Consider the following 23,595-nt stretch of genomic DNA (forward strand, 5'->3'; position numbering starts at 1 on the left):
AATATGGCACTCAGACTACCAGAAAATTGTCAATCCTCAACTGGAATGCAACGTGTGTGGTCAAAGAGAATAAAATGCAGATGTTAAACATTTAGTGAGACCTCAAAAATAACTCTGAAAGCAGGGAGCTAAATACGCTCTGACTAATCACACAGATGATACACAGCTATTGGATAACTTTTATTCATCCCGTATTCGGTAAATATGGAGAACATGGTAGCAGACTGGGAACATTGGTTGACAGGGAGAGGAGTAGGGTGGAACTTAGGTGAAAGGAATCAGACCAGCTGACGGAAACACATCAGACAGAAGGGGAAATTAATTCCTGCGAGAGAAAAGCTTTTAGGTGGATAACTGCAAATCCAGGCATTATGTGAGTCTGTTTTCCAGGTGGCATATAAGCACAAAAGGTCACTTTATTCTATGTGAGGTTGCTTGAAAATCACAAGTACTCGAAGGCTACGCACACACCGCATGGAGTGATGGCCACGTTTTTGTTCATTCTATTTTTTGGGAGCATCTCCTTTTGAGCAAACATAAACAACATGCAGTCCGAATGGAACTTGTCCATGAAGTCGCTGCAACAAGAATGACACATCGTCAAGTGTCACTGAGTCATTGGATATATATTGGATTTATAGGCCTAGGTCTTATGCGAAAATATTTGAATTGAATTAGAATTTCATTCTTTGGGGAAAAATGCCCCTATGTGTTGCATAAAGTAAAATAAATCTGATGTTAAGCAGAAGTACAAAATCTATACTTTTGTGAACATAACATTTCAAAATGGCAAAGTAATCACACTCCATATAGATCGCCTTCATAGTAGTGCTTAGGCGTCGTTTGATCGCAAATTTTTAGTTTTGAGAAAAACTAAACAAAAATCAGGATTGGACTGTTCACACTGCATGAAAAATAAGATGGACTATGTATGCTGTACATATGCTAAACTATGCCATGGAATTTACCAACTCTCTAAGGAAACATGAGGTTTTTCTGATGTTGACACTCATGTATTTCTCTCCTACACTATCGTTATACACTGGTTGTCTCAGGTGTCCAGGAAATGTAAACACAATTATCAAATAGTAGCCACTTGAATGCCACGGATGTCACTTTATGTAAATGAATGAGAATAGATGGCAAAATAAATTGAATACATGTGCAGTATAAATTCAGTCTGCATGTCAATCATCGCGCTTGTTTAATGTCATTCATGTATGTTATCGAATTCGTGCAGGAACAGTGGTGGTTAAAGCCTCAGCATTTCTGATGTCTAGTCACAACAGTGCTTGGCAACAGACTTAAATTACTATGCTCATAATCTGCCTTGGTTCTCACAAATGCAATCAGATTTCCATAATTTATGATGATGGGAGAGATATAATATCAAATTGTATTGCAGATGAATATGATTCCACCATGTCTTTGTGAATGTGTAGTGATTCCAACTTGACAAGGACAGTATGAAGAGGCATTGAAGTCATCAATAAAGTAGTATAACAGCATTACCGACCACCACCATTGACACATTAATTACGACACACAATGGGAAATAAAATACAAAAATATAGCGTGCATCTATAGCAAAATTCACTTATAAAATAAAATAAGAGCCCAGTGGCCAGAGAACTTTGAAAATTGGCCAGTTTCACTTTCTCCGTTTTCTGAAATTGGCCTGGGGTACCGGTTTACTATTACACATTTCTCCCCATCTTAACATAGCAATTAAAAAGAGGCAATAAGCGCGTGACTACCTCAGAGATGATGTATTCAGCTCCCTAATGGTGCACAAAATCAATAACAAATCAAAAACAATAGGATGGATACACATTGCTATGCAAAAATTTCAATGCAATTGCATCAGCTTTGCATCTTTCACCATGCAGTTCATACGAAACATGGCGGCACAATTTAATGACTGAACACTCTCCTAGATGTGCAAATGGGAATCGGTGAGCTAGATTTGATGCATGAAGTCAACCATTCCACCGTTGTCAAACTTGGCTGTGCTTGTGGAATGTAATTTACTATATTATGGCTTAAAATGACTCCACTCAATATCATACATCTCAAAGCTTTCTTTTGGTTATCTGCAGATATTGAAAAACTCTAGATGTAAGATTTTCCCCTTAAAAATCATCTGAGCCTCATCCTTGTTTTTAGCTCGTTTGATCAAACAACATAGTACTGTATAATCAAAGATAAGCATCTCTAACATTATTTCCTTAATAGGGCGAGAGCCCTGTGCCGCATTGATTCTGTCCCAAGTGTCCTTATGTAAATGAGTCTAATCTAAGCTCTTAAATCAACTCTCAACACTTTACCGTCCTACAAAATGTCATCCTTTATCTCAGAAACTTTAATACCTGTTGTTTCACAGGCTAGATAAAACCAGATTGAACAGCAAACTAGTACTAATGAATTGCTGTTTTTCCCCTATAGCATATAACATCCAAACAGGAGACAAAGTAATACAATTAGTAATAATAATTCCATCTGCACTAAATCTGTTCACTGCTTTTTGAAGTATCTTAGTTTTTCTCTGCTCATTTTCTAATTACTAAATTACTGTAGGCAAAAATGACATTTACACAGCCAAACTTAGTGTTGTGAACATTGTGTAATGAAAGTTAGTAGTCTTTTTTCTGTGCTTTTAGGGAGCTCCGTTAGAAAAAACAAAAACAAAATACAACAGAATAAGCATGACCATCACATTACAGCAATACAGGAGCCACACTGGAAAAAAGAGCACATTTCTACTTCACTGACCAAAAAGATAAACACTTTGCTGCATGACAGGCTTTGGGGTCAAACGGTGAGACTTGTGTCATGAATCAATAGTAGTTCAGTGTGGTAAATACAGTCAAACAGAACACAAGTGAGAATGATATTGGATGATAAAAAGACTAGATCTTGAACACATGCACTGTGCACTAGCTTGCAAAAATCACATATCTATTCACCAAATATGTTAAAAGCACACGTGCAAGTATTGCACATATTTACGCTAAATGCTGAATCATCCGAACAAGAAAACATCAAGAAAACCATTCCAACTTGGCAATGGGTTTCTCATAAACAGCCCTCTGCCAGTCAACCAACAGATTGCTTCGGGGCATTCCAAAACCTTAATCTTCTTTGGACTAGCCATTCTTTTGTTCATTTAGATTTGCATTGTATTTGGAATTAAAATTGAAATTCCTCTCCAGGTATTTGTTCAGCAGTCCAGCAGATGGCAAAAGGTTTTGTGCCAAGATGTGAACTATTCTTATCACACACAGACATTTCGATAAAACAATATGAATAGTAGGGATGGCTGGTGGTACTATAACTATTATACACTAAATTAAACTAAAAAATGCTACTCAAATTTCCTGTGTAGCATGCGTTCATGAAAGTGATTAGTATAGAATGTAGAGAAATACCCTAGAGAAAGTGTGCAATTGATGACAACAAAAAACATCCTTATTTTTCCAATTCAAGGTTTAGACCCAGCATTGTGTCATCACATGGACATGCTGTGAGTCATGCTCAGTTAGTGAAAACAAACACTGTTTTTGACAGAACAACCAATACACTTTTCTTACAGTGCATTTAGGGTTTCCAAATCCCAAAGCATTGAGGGATGCTTATCATTGATGTGTCCACACAAACATATTCTCATTCATTCGGTCCTTTTGTGGAACAAAACAATCAAGCTGGGCTTGAAAATCACCATGCACATTATCGTGATGGATTCTGGAAAGCCCAATAAAGACCCTTTTATCAATGCCCCTTCGATTGATTCCTTTTAATGAGTACAAATAAATAATGCAGGTTGTGCAGACGCGCACGCGCACATTTATACACACACACTAGCAATTTAACGAAAGTTCACTGCCTTAGGTTGTTTTACCCTTTATTGAGATTTCTTTGGGGATTTTAGCATTTTGTGAGTCATGGAAATAAAATTGCAACCCTATTCCACAATTGGATATACAGGCTTTTAGACTCGCATTATATGACATCATTAGCAGCACATTAAGACAGCAACATGAAACAATCAGTATAAAATATTTCAGTATCTTTTAGAATTAGATTTTACTATTGTGGTCACGTCACTTCCTTTTGCCTGTTTCCTCCTTGTCTCATTACACGTTTCACCTTTTTCCTTTCCATTTCCTCCTAGTGTCTCCTCAAATCCCCCTTTTCACTTGACTATCTCTTCCAGGTATGTCATGTCATTTGATAAAGCAGGCTACCTACATAGCAGTAATAGGGACTGTTTTTTCCTATTCTTTTTTCCACGCAAAGCAAGATTATTGGATGCCACCCAAATATTACTTTGACACATAATCCTACGGTGTCGATAGGTTATTTCTCATTCAATCTCATCTCATTTTCTGAACCGCTTTCTCGTCATTAGGGTCGTGGGGGGTGCTGGAGCCTATCCCAGCTGACTCCTGTGGTTGGATATTTGTCAAGGGGGGTGACAGCCATTATTGCTAAACCTGTTCATTTCCAATGGCACATCCTTATTCAATATTGTGACATTAAAAGTGAGAAAACAATTATTTGTAAGCACTTTGCAATAACTTGATAATCACACAACTGCAGGACAGCAAGTGGATGGAGAAAAACTGAATCATTAGCTGTGAACAATTTTCTGCAAAAAAATGTCTTTTAAAGGAGCACGGGGGGGGGGGATCTTAACAAGTACATTAAATCAACGCCACTGCTTTTTTGAATAATCATAAAACAAATCTTAATATGTGCATGTAAATTCCTTATGTTTGAGTCAATTCCAAAGGAACTTTTTGCCAGTTACTCACTATAGTAATTCTAAAGTAACTATGAAAATACACAACGGGGCTGTTTGGAATTCGAGGGATGAGGTATGCATGCCTTTCAGTGCCCACACATCATGCTCTCAGGCGAGAAGGCTCTTGATGGGCAGCCGTCTCTGATGCTATCACAAGGCTTGACACACTATCAGTCTTTGAACCAATGTGCTGAATCAAGTTTATGGTCTTCTCTTTAAGAGTGCATTTCAACTTTTGCTTTGTAGGCGCAAGAGGTGTAGCAGATAAGAACACACTATATAATTTGCACTGTATATAGCCTTAAACTAAATTGCTAGTGGTCTAATTAAATGTTGAGCATTAAGAAACAAGAATAATGTTGTGCATTGTGTGACTATCACAAAATATAGCCATTTTTTGTCCACTGATTATAGTAAGGAAATAGAAAATGCATCAATTGTATTTCCCCTACTATGTATAACATTTTCCACTTGTTATTTAAGACATAACAGCAGTGATAGTAAGAATAATTTAGCTTCTGTACCGCAGAACCCACTGCAAGGCAGACCAAGACAAATAGCATTCACATTTAATCAAATTTATCAAAGATATTTCATTGAAAAGAAATCTCAAAGAGCAAGAGTTAAGGCACAGCAATACTAGTGAACATTTTACACGAACAAGAAGAAAGGAATGACTACTTTTCTTATCGCATTTGTGGTGAAATAGTCCATTATTGAAGCAGCTGCAAAGGACTTTGATGGTGTCCTGCGTTAAGTGGCAGTTATGTCCATCATCCATTCTCATCTCTGGCATGCTCTTGAAATGAATTCGAGGGACGCCTCAGAACAATGTTGGCCTTCCTTACGAGCCTGCCCAATTTACTCTGTACGCAGTTGAGATGCAACTTCCGCGACAGACCACTTCCTGAAAATTTGGTATTGTCACTGTTAATACAAAATGTTCAGGAAGACCCCTACGTATGCCAAAGGACTGTACTTTCCTCAGCATTCTCTAGCCTTTTTGCACAGATCCTGTGTGTTTATAGAAAAATCCAGATCATTGTTTCTGTGACCACTCAAGCGATGAGGTGTGTTCTTTGGCTTGATCTTTGGACTCCCTGTAATCATCACACCTGAGCGGCCTGATAAAAATTGAGTCTTCAAAGATTGTCACAAGGTGAAGAGGATCAGTACTAGGATGGCAAGGCTTCAGTACTGCAGATCACCATGCTTGAGACACAGCTCTTTGCCATTGTGATTTTTTCAATTTGAAACATACGCAACTATGTGAATGTTTTGCTCAATAGACACGTTCTTCAAAATAACCAGCTAAAAATATATATATTTGTGTCCTATACGCTTGTTCTCTTAAACTTTCTAAGGTTTTTAGTGACCTTTTGTTGCATATCGCTCAAACAACAAAGGCATTCGAAAATATATCAGAGTTTAGCATTACAACTGCAAACCGTGCATTAAGGTCACTTTGCTACCTTTAGGACTCTGGGCTTTGTCAACACCCAACATATACAGTTGCCATTGAGAATAACCTAGATTTCTGCACAAATATGTCATGAAATTTGAAATCTAAAATATAGTTACTCAAGGACACAAACATACTCTTGTTAAATTGATACTACATAACCAATTACACATTTTCAGGTTTTTATTGGACACACCATGTTAACAATTACAGTACAGTTCATAACAGCATTGCAGGACACCACAGAGGAAGCCACAACTGGGAAGAAAAAAAATTATGCCAACAGATTTTAGGTTTTAAAAAAGTGTTTGGAAGGAGCACTCAACAATACGTTTGGAAAGGGTAGGGAATAAAAGGCAAAGCACATCACCATCAAAAATTCAACTTGTCTGTAAATATCCACTGTGGTTTGTCTATGATGGTTGGGCTTTGCTTCCACAGGGCCTGGACGCTTTACTATCAATAAAAGGAAAATGAAATTTTACCTAGAGAAAAGAAAAAATATTGTCTTGTCTGGCTATTGACGCTTATTAAAACAGTTTACATTCGATTAACATTGGGATTGTTTTAACAGAAGAAAATGCTATATGTGGGGTGGTTGAGTCAGTTTTCACTTGAACCAGATTCAGATAGTGAAATTTAAAAAAAAAAGAGAGAGAGAGAGAAAGAGAGAGAAATACACAGTGTCATACTGAACAGAATACTATGGTAAGGATGGATGATCTAAAATTCCTCCTGGCTATTATTGACATTTTATTTACAGCTACATGAAAAGTTTGATTGATGTTATTTCTGTGGTTGTGGTGTACTTCAATCTCGGTAGAAAGATGCAGTAACTCAGTACACATTGTAATTGCTCATAATGGTTTTTACAAAAAAGTCTCTAGGATTGGCTGGTAGTTAATGTAGGGTGTACCCCACTTACCACCCATAGTTTGCTGGTTTAAACTCCAGTACTCATGTTAGCCTTGTGAGGATAAGTGGAACGGAATGAATGAAAAGCCATGCCTATTGTTGTGACTTGGTTGGGGATCACCTAAATAAATTATTTGTTCAGAGATCCAAAGTTTTTAGGTCATCTATGAGTCTTCTAAATATATTTTGTTAAACAGACTTTTGTTCAGCAGAGGTTTTCTTGTCTTTCTATGTGCTTGGTCGGAGTATATAAGTGGGGATCTAGAAACAGGAGGTGGGAAAGCCTTCATGTTGTTAGTCAATTTAGTTGTTAACATTGTCTAAACTCTCAAACTGTATGTTGCGTGGCTCTTTTCTGCTGTATGTAGCACACATCTTTTATACAAAGTTTTTATTGTAGTTGAGGTTGGTGGATTCTTAATGTAAAAGTCAATGGGTAGCTCTACATTGTCCATTGAAGTGAATGTGAGTGCAAAGGGTTGTTGTTGTTTTTTGCTCCTTGATGTGCCCTGCAATTGACTATAAATCTGTCTGTGTACCACTTTATTGCCTATTGGACTGGGACAGATTTCTAACTCATCCACAACTCTCATGAGGAATCACTGTAAAAAAAAAAAGAAAGAAAGTTGTGACTATAGAAAGTAAAGCAATAATTTTTGCTCTTTTTTTTAATTATCTGAGGTAAAAAAAAAAAAAGTATGTTTCAGTCAGATTGTCAAAGCATTCAGTCTTTAAATGCCATGCGCATATCTTTATTTCTTATTACATTTCAAATGAATAAGTTGCTCCTCCCAAACATAGAAAATATTTATGAGGGTTTGCCATATTTCACCCAGCGTTTAATTTTGCAATGGAAAGTTTGCAACCATAACTATTGGCCAAGTATTCAAATTGTATTTTATTGTATTGAATTTGTAATGTGATATACACGTAAGCATACAATTTATATAGATTTGATGAAAAAAATGTTCCGTACACAAAGTTCTGTTCTTTTTAAATTCATCCTTCATTAGTCACATACTGGGGATTCTTTATGAATTGTGACATCCATTTTATTCATTCAGAGGGTGCAATACAAATAAAAATGACAAGGACATTTTTTTTTCCACAACAAAGCTAGCACATTGAAATAAAGCTAAGTCTGAAATACTGCAACACTGAACTTCAAGTGCTGACTCGTGTTCAAATAATGTAGTACACTCCTCTCCTTTAAGCCTTAATCCACAAGCATGCACATTTGTATCACAAACAGAATGTAAATGGATGCACACTAGATCATTTGGACAGCTTAAAGACAAATGAAATAAACCAAGTCTAATGTTAACAGTCAAAAATGAAATTCTGTTTCTTTTTTTAGCGGTAAATGAGGCTCTTCACAATGAAATGCAAGAGCCGTCAGGTGTCAGCTATGTACACGGCACAAACATCAACTCTGGGTGTTTCAAATAAAACTGATGAATATATAATTTCATATATATATTTATAACACAAATATAGATTCTTATTTTTCTTTGTTCATTTTAAGAAATGAACACATAACCTGGAACAGCAAAACAATAAGAAAGTGATTCCTCCATGTGAGTTATCTAACAGGAGTCCATTTTCACGTAAGAGAATTGCACCTTAGGTTGTGTAAAGATGACCTTTGTAGAAAAGGTAATCCTTCTGATTCTAAGGAGGCAGATATTTATTTTTGTAAAGCCTAATAATAATGTGCTTGGTGCAGAAGTAGTAATGGCTGGGAAATAGCTATACTGTGAAGTCTGCATGGTAGTGTTGGAGGAGGACATAAAACAAGCAAATCTCATGTTCACTTTAAGAGTAAACAGAGAAAAAGTGAGATCTGGTTTCAAACAAGTCAGTTCCTCATACATATGGCCTCTCCATTTTATAACAAGCTCTCCCTCACCATACCATAAGCCAGAAGGATGACAACCAGTTGGTAGCAGGCTGTTATTCTTGTACCTGTGGAAAGAAGAAATATAATTTTAAATTTAAAGATAGATACCGATGTGGTCTAGACAGAAAGCATTCGGCGTTTCATATGAATAATTCAATTTAAACCAGATTAACACTCCATGTACTGGTTCCTACTTACCCCCTCCTCTCATTTTAGAAGTATAGTAACACGTTTTTTTTCCACATTATCCTAAAGTCACAGGTTTATTCAACACAGTTTCTAAGTGTGCAAGCCGATATTCAGCATATCTTTTTGCAATGGCGTTCAATGTCAGCGTCTAAGCGTATGAAAGGACTATTATTTTAACAATGTAATTTCACTAGATGACGGACCTTGGTTGAATTCCTTTCACCCTCATACAGCTTGGAACAAATTCTTACAGTGAAGGTCTCCATAAATTATATAAAACCTCAATTTATTGCAGACAAACTAAGCTTAATGAATTAGTTTATGATGAAGCAAGTATAATTAATTGATGTATGATTTATTTATAAAAGCCTTGGACCATCTTTAAAAACTAAAAGCATGGTATAATGAAAAATAAAATGCGTATGTGGGTAGCCCGCAGCCTCTTTGCCATTTTCAGCCTTGGATTTAAGCATCACTATTGAGTTTAATTCTAGTTGTTGCACTGTTTGTGCATGAAATTAGGCTTTACTTGGATGTCAAGCGCTGAAATATTCCGATACGGAAATAATGACGATCAATTCATCAATGGCCAGGGTGCAAAAAAAAATGCATCTTATGTTTGAATTGACTTGTCAACCATTTGCCTGACATTCATATAAATCATATAGCGCTAAATAGCTCTAAATGCCAATTTTCTGGACTGGATGTGTCACTGGGTGGAGATTTAAAAGACATCTTGTTGGGGTCCACTGCTCTAGTACATTCATTTAGTTACATGTATGTTCAAAACTCCCAAATTTGATTCTGAATAAATTGAGCGGTTCTCTTTCAGAACTGCATTTGCGTGTACTTGGCTAGAAAATATGGGATATTTTTCATTTTTGTTCCATTTAATCTAACACCACATTGTTAGTTAGCCAGAATGTTTTGGCTCAGTGAGATTGTACTGCAAAATATTGATTTGAAGCCTGTGAGGCATCAAGACTCAACTCAACAAGACATCCGTAGGGAGCTCAGACCAGGTTAGAGCCAGCTTGATCTGACCCAGATGATACCGGGCTGGCTGAAGCCCATTTTGTTTCTTTGACTGTTTCATTATCTGGTGACCGTTGTAAAGGGTGCTGTTTACTTTGTTTGAAGTCTGTCTGTTTGGCAAAAGGCATTTGCCTGTGTTTTGGCTGCTTCCTAAATTGGTTGTTTAGTCATTTGTAGTTGGAAGCATACCAATTTTAGATGGAAACGTGCATCTGAAGACTTCAATGAGACCCGTAGGCTAAATGGTACTTTTCCATTTTGTGATAGATGGTTGGGTTTTGACAAGGGAAGGCTTTTATTGTGAGATTGAATGCTTTCCCATTGAAATGAAATGAACAGTTCCACTTGCTATTCAAGATTGATTCATTAAAAGGCTTATTGCAACAGTTCACCATCAAGGATAATGATTAACAGATGTCACAAACTTGAATCCAATGTGGCAGATAAAAAAAAAGTAGTAACCTCACCAAGACTGGCAAAGCAAGCAGCTATTATAAAAGGAGCCAAGTAATAAAATTATGCTAAAAAGGGAAATTGTATGTATTGTACTCATGAGACTTTTTGCAATAGAAACTGCACTTCATTGTGAATACAGAATTATGATATACCTACAAATTATATTGGCCCATCTTGCTCTTACACAGAATCCAAAAACATCCATGATCATTAAAATTGAGTGTTTGCCTGTCAGGGCCATCTTTGGCTTTATCCAACAGACAGTTGCAGGTTTGTAGTGATAAAAAAAATCATTCATTTCAAAACCAGTGTAACTAGTATAAATAATACAAATGTATGTATGTGAAATATTATTATGTCATCATAATGCATTATATAAATATTATGTTTGTTGTATACATAAAATTACCCTGAGTCATAATGAAAAAGGGAAATATTGAGATATAAATAAAATGTTAAATCAGCATTGAATGAGACAAATTCAAAAATGGGCAGCTTTAAATATCTGCTGTGGCATTTCTAACCGCATACTAGCTAGATATCTCCTCTGACCATCAGTGGATAAATATAAAAGGTTTCCATCTAATGTGGTCACCTCTGAGATTTGGAAAGAAAGGAGGAGGGATGGAGTATAACATCAGTTAAGACAACAGTTTACAATGGTGGGGGAAAGCCCTGAACAAATTTCGCCTGCTGTCATTAGAAATTCTCTACCGCTTCCAGACACAGAAGAGGAAGCTTGCATTTTTCCCAGTTTGATCATCATTGCGGGCGGTTTGCTGGAAGAGTGGGTTATGCATTGGCTTCACAGTTCTGGGGTCGAGGGTTCCACCGCAGGTGTGGAGTTTGCATGTTCTCGCGAGTCTTGCGTGTGTTTTTTACTTGTGTTCTGCGATTGCAGGAAGTCCTGCTCGTAGTCAGTTTGGATAGGCTCCAGCACCCCACCCCTTGTGAGGCTAAACGGTTTGGACAATGAATGAATGAATCGTTGTCATCGCCAGCAGTTCATGATCTGGTGCCCACCTGCTAAAACCGAAGCAGTGCTAGGATACAAACTGTAACATTCACACTTCTCTTCTTGTTAGTTAAGGTGCACACTGCTGCCATAGGTGTGAAATCCACAGAGACATATTTATCAGTGTCAAAACGCAGTGCATAAGACACACTGCAACATAGTTGTCAGCATAATGTTGCAGTCTGATAATCTCTGACAGCTCTGGGATTTATTGAACTTTTTTCTCCTTCATTCAGTAATAATCTGTGTTTTGCTTCGGGTGCAGGAGGTGATCTGAGCCCCGAGCGTGACTGACTTAATGTTTGAACTGCCTGACCGCTGGGGAAATGATTGGCATTTAAAGGTGGGCCAGAAAAATTATGACTGAAATTAGTTTGATAGGGTGAGAAATGAAAAATATGGAGGTAATGAGAATTTAATCTCCCGAGGATAAAATGTAGACTATAACAGTACAATGGCTGCTCTACTTTGACCAGCTGAAAAAAGACAAATCCTACAACAAAACTAACCGTTAAAAGCAATACTGCTTTTATTTGTCCATGAAATGTGAAAATAAGTATGAATATTAAACTACATTTCTACCCAGCATTTTGACAGCAGTAAACTTCAGTCAGGCTTGAATGTTCAGTGTTGGGTATAAATTAGGGAAATATATTGCCTACAATATATTGTAATAATCAGTTTTTTTATTTTTTTAATGGTGCCTCTATTTTATCTCATTCTGAATAAGACCAAACTTACTTTTCTCTACTTATGAACAGTTAACAGTCTGTTAAACTGCACTACATAACAAATATATGCTAAAAGTTATTAAATAAAATCTTGATATTACTCTGCACTGTGTAGCATATGCGAGGTTAAAGTCAGCCACTGTCACAATTTGTTTCGATAAATGTGATAAATATCTTTCTCTTTTTGCCCCCCACAACTGTATTCTGTTTAATTGTGTTAAAATTCATTGTCGTGAGAATAACCACTAAATTCTGTAATTCAATTTACTGCAGTTGTCTCTCCCTGATGGGGATGTATTATTATATAGGAGTTATTTGAACTGCCTTGGCAGTTTCAGTTAGTTTCATTTCTTTCTGTCACAACATACACAGTCGAGTAAGGTTTACATAGTCAGTACAAACCCATTTATAATTTTGTGCCAATAGATGAAAAAATGGAGAAAGATTTAATAACATTTGTTCATTCGATTTCCATACCATGCATCCTCAAAAGGGTTGTGGGGGTTGCTGGAGCCTATCCCAGCCGACTTCGGGCGAAAGACAGACGACACCCTAAACTACACACTAGAGGAATGAAGAGACAAAAATTACATTCTAAATTGAGAGATGTAATAATCCGGATGAATAATTATGCTCCTCTTTTTAATCACTATGGTTTGGCGTGTCCTATCTTCAGGATCGTCACCATCTGGTCTAGACAGTGGCTATTCAGTTGCTTACAAGTTCAAGTATCTACCTTGTGTCTACCTTGCAACAGATTGCTTTTGTGCCACTTACAATTCTGAGAAAGTGAATTTACATTTGTGGCCAAAATGGAGGCACATTGCCTCAGATTCAAGACTCATGAGGACAGTTTGTTCATTGGAATTTGATGCAGAAGGCTGAAGTTGTTTGTTACTTTAACTGAAGGAAATATTTTTAGGGCTGTAACTCTCGAGCGGTCTTGCTTCACCTCCACACACGGGTTTATGTCACCAGTAATATACTTCATAGGCACAATTATATGTTCCTACAGCATAGCTTAAAGCCTTCGATAAGATGGAGAAGACATTCAACCTGGAGTGCTTATATATATATATATATATATATATATATATATATATATATATATATATATATATACACATATATATATATATATATATATATATACACACATATATATATATATACACATATATATATATATATACATATATATATATATATACACATATATATATACACACATATATATATATATATATATATATATATATATATATATATATAACATTCTGACTTGATTTGGATGATTTAAGGTAGAAAACCCTTCGAATGTAGACATTTTGTTCTCCCTGACTGAAGCGCGAGGCATGCATTAATCAGACCACACAACCACACAGAGGTCCCTTTGTTCTTATTTTGTGCACCTATGCACACTATCCCCTCAGCCTGATCAAGACTCACTGTGGCTTGGCGCTATTACTGTTTCTCTATAGGCAGATTCCCCCTCATGCCTGGCAGAGGGATTTGGGAAATGAAGTCAATTGAACTAATAAAAATGTTGATTTTCTTCCTGTGGAAGCATTATGGAAATGCCTCAATTGATTTTGTGCATTTTTATCATTGGTCTATCTGGTGTAGGCCGTTAAGCTCACTACCATCCTTACACTTTAAGGAAATGTCACAATTGCTTTGTCATTTGCTTGACATAATTGCAGACTGGCAAAATGATAAGCATCTTTAATTACATTTTTGGCAATAAATGGTATTGTGAATTTTACTTGTTTTACGACGAAATGGTAGTTTCTTTTGGGCCTGAACAATGTCTCTTTTGTTCCACGGCAATGCAATGTGCCCACCGCAATACTGACATTTTTGGAATGTGCTTATCTGACTAATTTAATAATCATTAGGCTCTCAGGATCTTAAATTGAGGTCCTAATAGCCTAAGCTAACATAAACTACCTGTCACAGCTGCTTTTTAGTCGTTCCTTCTTAAAAAAAAATACATAATACACTACACATAGTATTCAATTACTAGATACCTGAGCTGGAGTTGTGTTTATCCGTATTGGATGATGTGTGGGAGGTGGACGAGGAGTCCACTCTCTGGTCTGAACTCATGTTGTCTTGGCCCAAAGATGAGGTGGACTTTCTTGGTTTCTTGTCTGTCAAGTGCAGTGGGGAGCTTTTCTTGGGGGGCTGCAATGGACGTCTTGCTCGGGCAGAGGCGTTGACCCTCAGCCAAGCTTGGGCTTTGTAATCCACAATCTCGCCATAGTTGGCTTGTGTCACGCGGCACTCGTACAAGCCCTCATCGGTCTTGCTGACTCTGGAGATCTGTAGTTTGTGGGAGATATCGTTGCCCTGCACTTTGACTGTCTGTAAGATGAACCAGATGAAAACAGTTGTCATTGTACTGGAACACATAGTACAAAGTTTAATTTTTAATACACTTTAAAATCAATTGGACTAAAAGAGGACTGCTGCATATTTCAATGAAACACTGGCATTCTGATGTGCTCTTTCTGTAGAAAATTTTGTAGGTCGAGAGGCAACGAGTATACATCCAAGTGGGGGAAAGGGTGTGTTAGTAACTGGGGTATGAGTGACTGAATTGAACGCATTTGATTCTAATAATACCCTGGCTCTACATTTTACTGATTAGCTCCTTAGGAAGAAGATGTTGGGAAATCAGTAGCTATTGTGTGATCTCTGCATGCGTGCCGGCATCTGTGCTTCTTGGAGGATATTATAAATTGTAGCTGTTGTTTCCCAGCATGCATGCTGCTAACTAACTTGAGTTAGAGTTAGTTAAAGCTGGATCTTTCATATTTACTTTTTGTCATAAAGTCCAACCTACATAGATGGAATGTTGTAAGATAAAGTTTGAATAAGAAAATAACTTATTTGGCATGGTTTCTGAAAATATATTTCTGATTTTCTGTGGTTGTCCTCGAGAGAAACTATCAGAATTTTTAAATGGTGCTAATGTAGTGACTGATTGGAAATGTGGATAGTTGCTCCAGTATTTCTTTTCATTTAATGCATTCTCCATCTCCCTCTATTTTTTAAATGTTTGAATACTTTGGTTGTGCTTTGCTTGTTGTTGCTGTGCCTGTACTTGAGGCCACTTCAGTACATCACATGCACACACGCACATGGTCTAATTTGACAGAGGTCATTGTTCCACCAACTAATGCTATTCAGTCCAGGCAATTAGCGCTGTTGTCGAAATTGAGCTGAGGTTTTGCTTTCATTGTTGTTTTCTGTTTATCGTTTGGTGGTTTGGGTTTATTACCATTTATGTGTTGGTAATTGCCTCCCAAATGTTGATTTTGCCAGTTTGGTTTATTTGCCACACTGATTATCTTTTTGTGTAATGAACCTTTAATTAAGAGGTCAAACAGACTGCCTTTGCAGCACAAAAGTTTTTGGTTTTAGATTATCAGTGAGTTGGCTGTGATAACATGCACAATGCATGGCTAATAGTAAATTACTAGTACGATTGGAATGTTACAACACATCTCATTCTTTCTCAACATGCAATTACAGTTAATATCATTAGATAACAATAAATTATATTAGCATGCGTTAAATGGTTTTAAACTTACACTTATTTTTGTCCCCTCGTCGTCAGGATGAGGCTCTGGTGTTATCTCCATCTGTGAACAAAGATAGTGACTATTAGGATTGTAAACAAGTCAAATCCATACAAACAGACATCTTATTCACATTGCAGGGACATTTAAGACAGAATTCTGCACAACACAGTAGCATGTCTAATGATCAGTATCTGCAGTTCCAGTAAAGCTCATGATGATAATAAAAGATAAAAATTAGTACATGCACAGTTCCACCTAAGCATAGACAAAATCAACCATCCCCGCATAAGTACTTTATTATTAGTTAGTTAATTGGATATCCAGCACTAAATATCAATGACAAATTAAAAAAAAAGATGTGAAGTATAACAAGCTTGAGTGGTGAAGGGAGGCATGGAGGATCTAATGCCTTCCTTGACTGAGATGAAAAGAGAAGGGCAGGACAAGGATAAGGTGGCTACTTATGAGCATTTGCTGCAAAGAGCACTCCTTCAACTGCTGTAATTAGCATGGAGAAACCAGCTCCTCTCTCTTGAGGATCCTCTATAGACAGGTGATTAATGAGCAGAATTACTGTTGGATCCCGCTTTCTCTATCCGCATGTAGCGTGACTCTTACATCTTGATTTCACAGATGGACCTGACATACTCTATTGTATTGAATAGATGTCTTTAATGGGGAAGCATAATTCATTGCTCTCTGCCGTAGTATTCGACTGTTTCATGTCATTAATTTCTGCCTCTCCCTTTACAAACTTCACAGCAGTTTTATGGGCTTGCTGTGCAGTCGATATTTGTCACCTGAGAAGGATAAAGTTAGAGTATTTTACTGAAGGAGAAGTGATATACCTGCTTACCTGTGTTTGAAAGATGTTTTATGATGCAATTTATTTCCAAATATATATATTTGCTCCCTAAAGCATAACGTTAAAAGCATAGGGGGAAAAACATTTTCAATTTGTTGTAGTGTTTAGGTAGAATATTTTTCCCCTTCCCTCAAGGAATTCTAACATACTAGAGTCATGATAATCATTAGTAATTATCATACTTGTACTCATCGAAAACATATTTTATGATAGAGCATGGTGAGTTATGTCTATTTACCTCTAAAGTGTACCCATTTCCCCTATTAGTTTTATATCACACTTCTCTATGTTTTATGCATGCCTTAGTCAAAAATAGCTGCAAGAAGATATTGGATTATTCCATACAGAAATGGCAGCAAAAACACCTTTCTTTTGTCAAAGAAGTAGGGAATGAGAAGTGCAACATTATCAAAAACATTAATCAGAGTTGTAGTGAACTGTAAAGAGATGCCTAATTACAGTGCTCACTGACTCCTGCGTTAAGATGTTTTTGGGTCTGAGCTTAGTTGTTAACCCTAATTACAGTCCACAGTTGACAGGAGTTCCTTTCACATGCAAACACTAATCCCCTTCACAGGCCATTGGTTTATGACAAGGGATATGTTAATTACATGTAAAGCCTTCAATTGTGCATGTAAATACATGAAATAGTTGAATTACTTTATCCGGTGGGGAGGGAATTTTACCCTGACAAGTAGAATATAGGAATTTAAGAACAAAATAGGTCACGATTAATTTTATGATGTTCTAAGCATGACTCAAACATGTCTCGAATAATAGTTTTCCATTTTCCAATCAGATTTAACTGTTTGATGAATAATCCTAACCTATGTATAGTGATTTTATCTTTTTTATGACTTGCAATGGGAGTAGTTTAATTTACTTTGCATAGACAATAAATACAACTTTAAGTCAAATGCCCTTTGATAATTTACTTATAAAATTTAATCCAATTGAGCACTTGTCAGAGATGCCTAATGACTCATCAGTTCCAACTCACTTTTATTTCCATACCATGGGAATATGACCTTGCGTATGCATGCGCAGACTGCCAATGCAAGCAGATGCTTCACTCAACAATATCGGCAATGAATTATGTTGAAAATTACGAGACTCATAAAACCACACCGAGATTTTAGTTTGTATTTATCCTAAGTGAGCTGCTTTTCACGTAATTAAATCATGACTTCTGAGGATTGGTGTCGTTCTGCAGTACCACACATGCCTATGGCTGTGAATTTCAGTTCTAATTTTCAGTTCTAAACTATATTTTAACCAATCCACATTCAGCTTTTGAAATACAGCTTTTCTGTTTTCTTGTATTTTTTAACAGGGCACTTTACTTGGCAGCTTTATTATTGCACAAGTCAAACGCCAATACAGCTTTTGACTATTTATGTCTGTGGCAGACAAGGCTAAAACATCAGTAAATATGTCCCAGTCTGAAGGAGAGGATAAGAGATAAGAGGGCTATTAATGGGATCGTTGGTGTTTTTTTTTTTTTTAAAGCGAGTCATATAGAAGCTCATCATTTAAAGCCGACAGTGACTGCAAATTCTTCATTCAGTGGGTGATATGAGTTTCAATATTAATCTTACTTGAGAGAGCAGATAAAATGAGTATAGATTTGTAGTTGAATATCAATTCTAAAGTAGTAGACCGTAAACTGGTGGCACACTAGTAGAATGGTTTTTATGTCTGCCTCACAGTTCTGAGATCGAGGGTTCAATCCCAGTAGGGATCTTATCTATACCTGGTTATAGATCAAACTTGAATATATATAAAAAATAAGGTTAAAAAAAGTATTCCCTCCCATGCTAAATACATGTTTAGCACCACTTTGAACTGAAGACAACCTGGATTTTGTCTGCTGTCTATGCCCTCCTTTTGTCACTCTATCCAAAATAGGTTCCAAAGAACATAGAAAGAGAAAGAATGGATGTCAATCTCTAAGGATGGATAGTGACAAGCTTAGGAAAGGTAATGATGAGCAAGAAAGAAAATACCCTGAACAAATGAAAAGCCATAATAGATTTGGTGCTATAATTTTGTTCCTGACTGCCTAATCAATTTCTAGGGAGACACAAAGGTGAAACGGCAAGGTAGAAAATGAGGTGAGGGAGGTAAATTCCTTCTTAGAAGAATACTGATTGAAATGAGAGGCACTGAGTGAAATTGAAATTCTGTACAATTGGAATGTCTAATAAGGACAAAGAGGTGCCATTTCAAGGTATTAAAATGGGGAAGATTGAGTACACTTTTTCAGAAGCTCTCCAAATGTTGGAAACTTTAACTGCCGAAAATGTAAAGTAGAGGTCACAAAAACAAAAGGTTTGTCGCATTGTTACACTATGCAGCTTTATATACAATTTTACTGAAACATCCCAGATACCTTCCAGGCGTTTGCTGCTCTGGTATCTCTGGAAACGGGCTGGCTTCATTGATTTATTTACCAGGACTTCCCAGCAGGTCTTCCTGCTATTTTTCTGTGTTTCTTAGTGGCTTATCCATAATATCCTGCAGGTATTCTGCTGTTTTGATTTTGGTGCGACTGTGCCACGAGTTATTGTCTCCCTGGGGAACCTATTGGTAGGGAACACAGCATTGTATTGACGCCCTGATGAAATGACTGAGAAAACTTACTCATCAGCCTGGAATTTTTTTTAAATGTTTCCCTAGGCATATGCATATCACTGGTTGGGAAGCGATGTTGCAGGTGATGCAAATTTTAGGAGAGGCTATTCAAAGTGCCACACATGGCTGTAGTCATCTCACTATAATCTATTATGCAATAGCAAGACTGTTCAAGAGAACCCTGAGGCAGGTAAAATAAAAGAGCAGCATCTTAAAAAAAGGGCTTTGAAATCATACATGAATCTATGGCAAGCTATAAATATTCTTTTCAATTAGAAGCAGTGGGGGGGCTGGTCAATATAGGGTGCGATGGTGGTACCCCAACAGCCAGATAAGTGATACTAAAGACAAAAATGACTACTGAATATGTACTTGTCTTCGTTGTTTGATTTCATGATGAATTTTTAGTCTGTGGCAACCTAATCTTCCAATTGAATATAATGGGTGAACAGTCAAGGGTATCAATTTCATGACCAATAGTCATTTGGAATGCTCATCGCTCAAGGGCTGTCGGAAAAAAAACGCATGGCTTGAGCCACACACAAACAAAAAAACATATTTTCAAAAGCTGCCCAATTTCACTTGTCGATTTTTACATAAACCTGTAATTCCGATGGATGCAGCAAACATAGCCAAACCTAAAAACTAGCCACGTGTGTGCCATTGCACAGTATTAAAACGGTTAAAAGGTAAGACAAATGGAATATGTATTCAATAATTCTGATCAATTTTGATGTTGTTTTGCTGGAGAAAGCGGAAAAAAGTCACCCACATGCACCAGGTTAATTGCAGTATAACAATAATGTAAATTGGCCCAATTTCCTTCTATTCATCCATTCTTGCATGAACGCACATGATGGGGAACAGAATGTTTTCCCCACTGACAGTGAAAAAAAGGGTAGTCTGGCCAGACGTACGCCCACGACGACAGACACGTTAATATTCATACCTGCAGGCAAGCATGAGACTCTAATTAACCTGAACTGATGTTTTTGGTCTGATGGAGGATGGCGCAGCCAAATGAAACCCATGCTTATCCAAAAAGAACATACACTGAAAGTTTCTGCTATAATCTAACAAGTCTAGATTTAAATTGCTTTTTGAAAACATGGAAAACACTTGCTTTTAATGAAAGGGAGAAAAAAAATCTTAAGTATTAATAGTCTCACTGATGAAAAGTCTGACAGCCGCTCAGCTGAGAAAACCGACAACACAAACGCAAACATATATTACATCTTAAATGTACTACATCTAGAGCTACAATAACTAAGAACATTACAGTCCTATGATACATGTAGAAATATTGGAAGTTGACAAGTACGAAAGAAGGAAGGCGATGGAAGTTTTTTAATTAATTTTTTGTACGTGTCGAATGTAATTTTTTTTTGTTTAATTTGTTTGTTAGTTGGATCAACAAATTGAAGGTCTCCCATGCTTTTAGTTTTGTAGAAGGATATTCAGTTCAGCATACATGCAATATTTTCAATAGCAATCTGCTTACATCGACTAAACAGCTGACCTTGGTTTGTGTTTATTCATGTCTGACTTGAAATGAAAGGGAACATCTGATCTGTCTTCTTAACCAGATTCTATAACCAAGGCCTTATTGGGACATGTTTTCTGCCTTATTAATTAAATAATTATTGTTAGACAGCATTACAATCCAGTTTGAGAAACCCATTTTTGCCACAGTCATGTGGCAAGAAATATTCATATTTTAAATATCAGTCTTTTTCATTACAGAGTTGTTTTGTAAAAATGTGATGGAATGAAAGCAAAGGAATTTTCAACTCCACATGAAAAAAAAGAAAGAAAGACCATGATTGAAGAACCAAGACCATGATCACAGGATATTTTCTCTTGACCTCTAACAATTTCACCTTGCTTTGAAAAGCCCCTGAATACAAAAGAAAGCGTGAGAAACTCATAAAATAACACATCAGAATTTCAAATAGAAAATGGACACAGGTGCTTTGCTCAATTTGATATGTTTTGGGTTGATCCCAATTGATTTAACAATGACGGGCACTCATAACACGCATCCATATCACTGTATGATCACTGTTATGATTCCTCTAGTGCAACAATACATTGCATTTAATATTTTTGGACTTCTATCCAGCCAGCGGGCCAAAAAGCAATTAATGTTGGAATCAATAACGTGAGTCAAAACACTGTGACAAGTCTATTATCCCTGGATGTAGGAGGCTGAGTAGGGTCTCATTTTTTCTGTGTATCTACACACGGGAAAAACACGCAGATACACAGACTTCTTTTTGTGTTACAGTCCATGGGGACATTTTGACTTGGGAACTGATTCTTTTGAAGTATTTGATCATTGTGAATGGAAAATTTCTTGAAATCCGAATAATAAAAATGTCTATCAGCGTCCAGGAACCGAATGGGGTATAATTTTCGGAGACTTTCCATATTTCAAATCCCATCGTCAATTATTCTCTCTTTTTGTTGTTGTTGTTTTTTGCTGATGAAATCCAAAACCTCCGCACTGACAGCACTTTTATCTAATCATATCCTTTAATGTGTTCCAGCTCATCTGGAGAAAGGACCAAAGAACCAAAAGGTAACAATCTTTCTTCTTCATTTTGACACAATCTTTTACCTCATTGACCACGTGAAAGGACACGGGCCTTTAAATGAACAGAAAGAAATCCTTCCAAATGATGACTAACTCGAATTTTGTGAGGTTAAAAATTATTCTGCCGCGCTTAATAAACCAAACTCTTTGCTGCCTTATGACATTTTAAACAAGCCCACAGTTTGTTATTGCATTTTCTCATGCCGGTCATTTTCTTTAAATAGCATTACAACTGAATTAAACACCTCTAAATGGAACTACGTATAAGGCATAGTTATTTCTTTTATTTTTTGGGAAATTGGCTTGATCAACAGTTTCCTCCCCTACTTTCTGTTTACGTTAGAATTTGAGTGTTGACAGATCAAGGCGCATTCCTGGCGTAGCTCAATTTTGCCTTTCATTGGGGAAATCAAAATAGGACACAGCAAGCACATATGATCATTGCTACTTGTCAAATTTTCGCAGTATTCCTTCTGCTTCATTACCCTAGAAAATTAGTCCGCGTGTGACATTTATCATTCAATTCAACAAAATAAAGCTGGCAAATCCAAAGTTGATGCATCCACATGACTAATTTGTTTTATTCATGTTGATGCCATCAACTGGGGGGGATTAGGTGGTTTAATTAATTATCGCGAACTGCAAGTTATCTCATGAGTTATTATGACAAGTGTATGTAGCATTCTCTTTGAGACGTCCATCATCAAGAAGACTCATTGGAGAATGACTTAGTCATTTTGGAAATCTTATTCCCAAGCACCTTAATAATCAGATGTGTTATTCGTGTTTGTATTGCACCTTCAAAACGTGTTTCATCCGTTCATGGATAGCATCGGGGAAGGATTAAACTTTACAGGCAATTTAGTACTGAAACCTACAGTAGCCTATGGACTACCTTAAAAAAATCTGTGATTATAAGTATTTTAATATTCACAATATACTATAGAGGCTGTACACTGACAGAGTGGTTCTAATATCAAGGGTTCCGTTCTTGGTTTTGTTTTTGTCATGTGAAGTTTGCATAGTTAAATGGGATAGGCTCCAGCACCCCCATCGCAACCCTTGTGAGGAGAAGTGGCTTGAAGGGTGAATACTTGAATTTTCTAGATATTCATTTTGGAAAAAAAATAGGATTAATTGTTTAGAAAGTCATCATGGATGGCCATCAGAGTTTGTCTCCTCGTTTCTTTCAGTTATTTCCCTTGTATTAGTACATATAGTTATATTATAGTTTATATAACCAAAAATGGTTAAACGGTCATTTTTTAAGATGACAAAATGCAATTTCAAACCAGCATTTAATTACATGATATGATGAATAAGAAAAGTGCAGGTTATCAAGAAAGTTAATCACGATTGCCTATAAAAGTCCACTATATTAGATCTGACCTCCTCGGGCAAAG

General features: G+C 36.7%; 1 protein-coding gene and 1 long non-coding RNA gene across 4 annotated transcripts in view; one reads left to right on the plus strand and one right to left on the minus strand.

Moving 5' to 3' along the window:
• LOC144091430 (uncharacterized) overlaps positions 1-23,595 on the plus strand; it is a 202,581-nt gene that overhangs the window by 87,028 nt on the left and 91,958 nt on the right. For all 3 annotated transcript variants that reach the window (XR_013305700.1, XR_013305701.1, XR_013305702.1), the window contains exon 9: positions 22,146-22,177. This is a non-coding gene — a long non-coding RNA (uncharacterized LOC144091430). The remainder of the gene's footprint in view (positions 1-22,145; positions 22,178-23,595) is intronic.
• vstm2a (V-set and transmembrane domain containing 2A) overlaps positions 6,432-23,595 on the minus strand; it is a 29,105-nt gene continuing 11,941 nt past the window's right edge. Inside the window, exons 3-5 of the mRNA XM_077623728.1 lie at positions 16,107-16,157; positions 14,538-14,874; positions 6,432-9,146 (exon numbers count right to left, since the gene is read on the minus strand). Of these exons, the coding sequence (XP_077479854.1) occupies positions 9,070-9,146; positions 14,538-14,874; positions 16,107-16,157 (465 nt within the window). The 3' untranslated portion in view covers positions 6,432-9,069. The remainder of the gene's footprint in view (positions 9,147-14,537; positions 14,875-16,106; positions 16,158-23,595) is intronic.

This window comes from Stigmatopora argus, chromosome 17 (genome assembly GCF_051989625.1).
Source record: "Stigmatopora argus isolate UIUO_Sarg chromosome 17, RoL_Sarg_1.0, whole genome shotgun sequence".
Taxonomy (NCBI): Eukaryota; Metazoa; Chordata; class Actinopteri; order Syngnathiformes; family Syngnathidae; genus Stigmatopora; species Stigmatopora argus.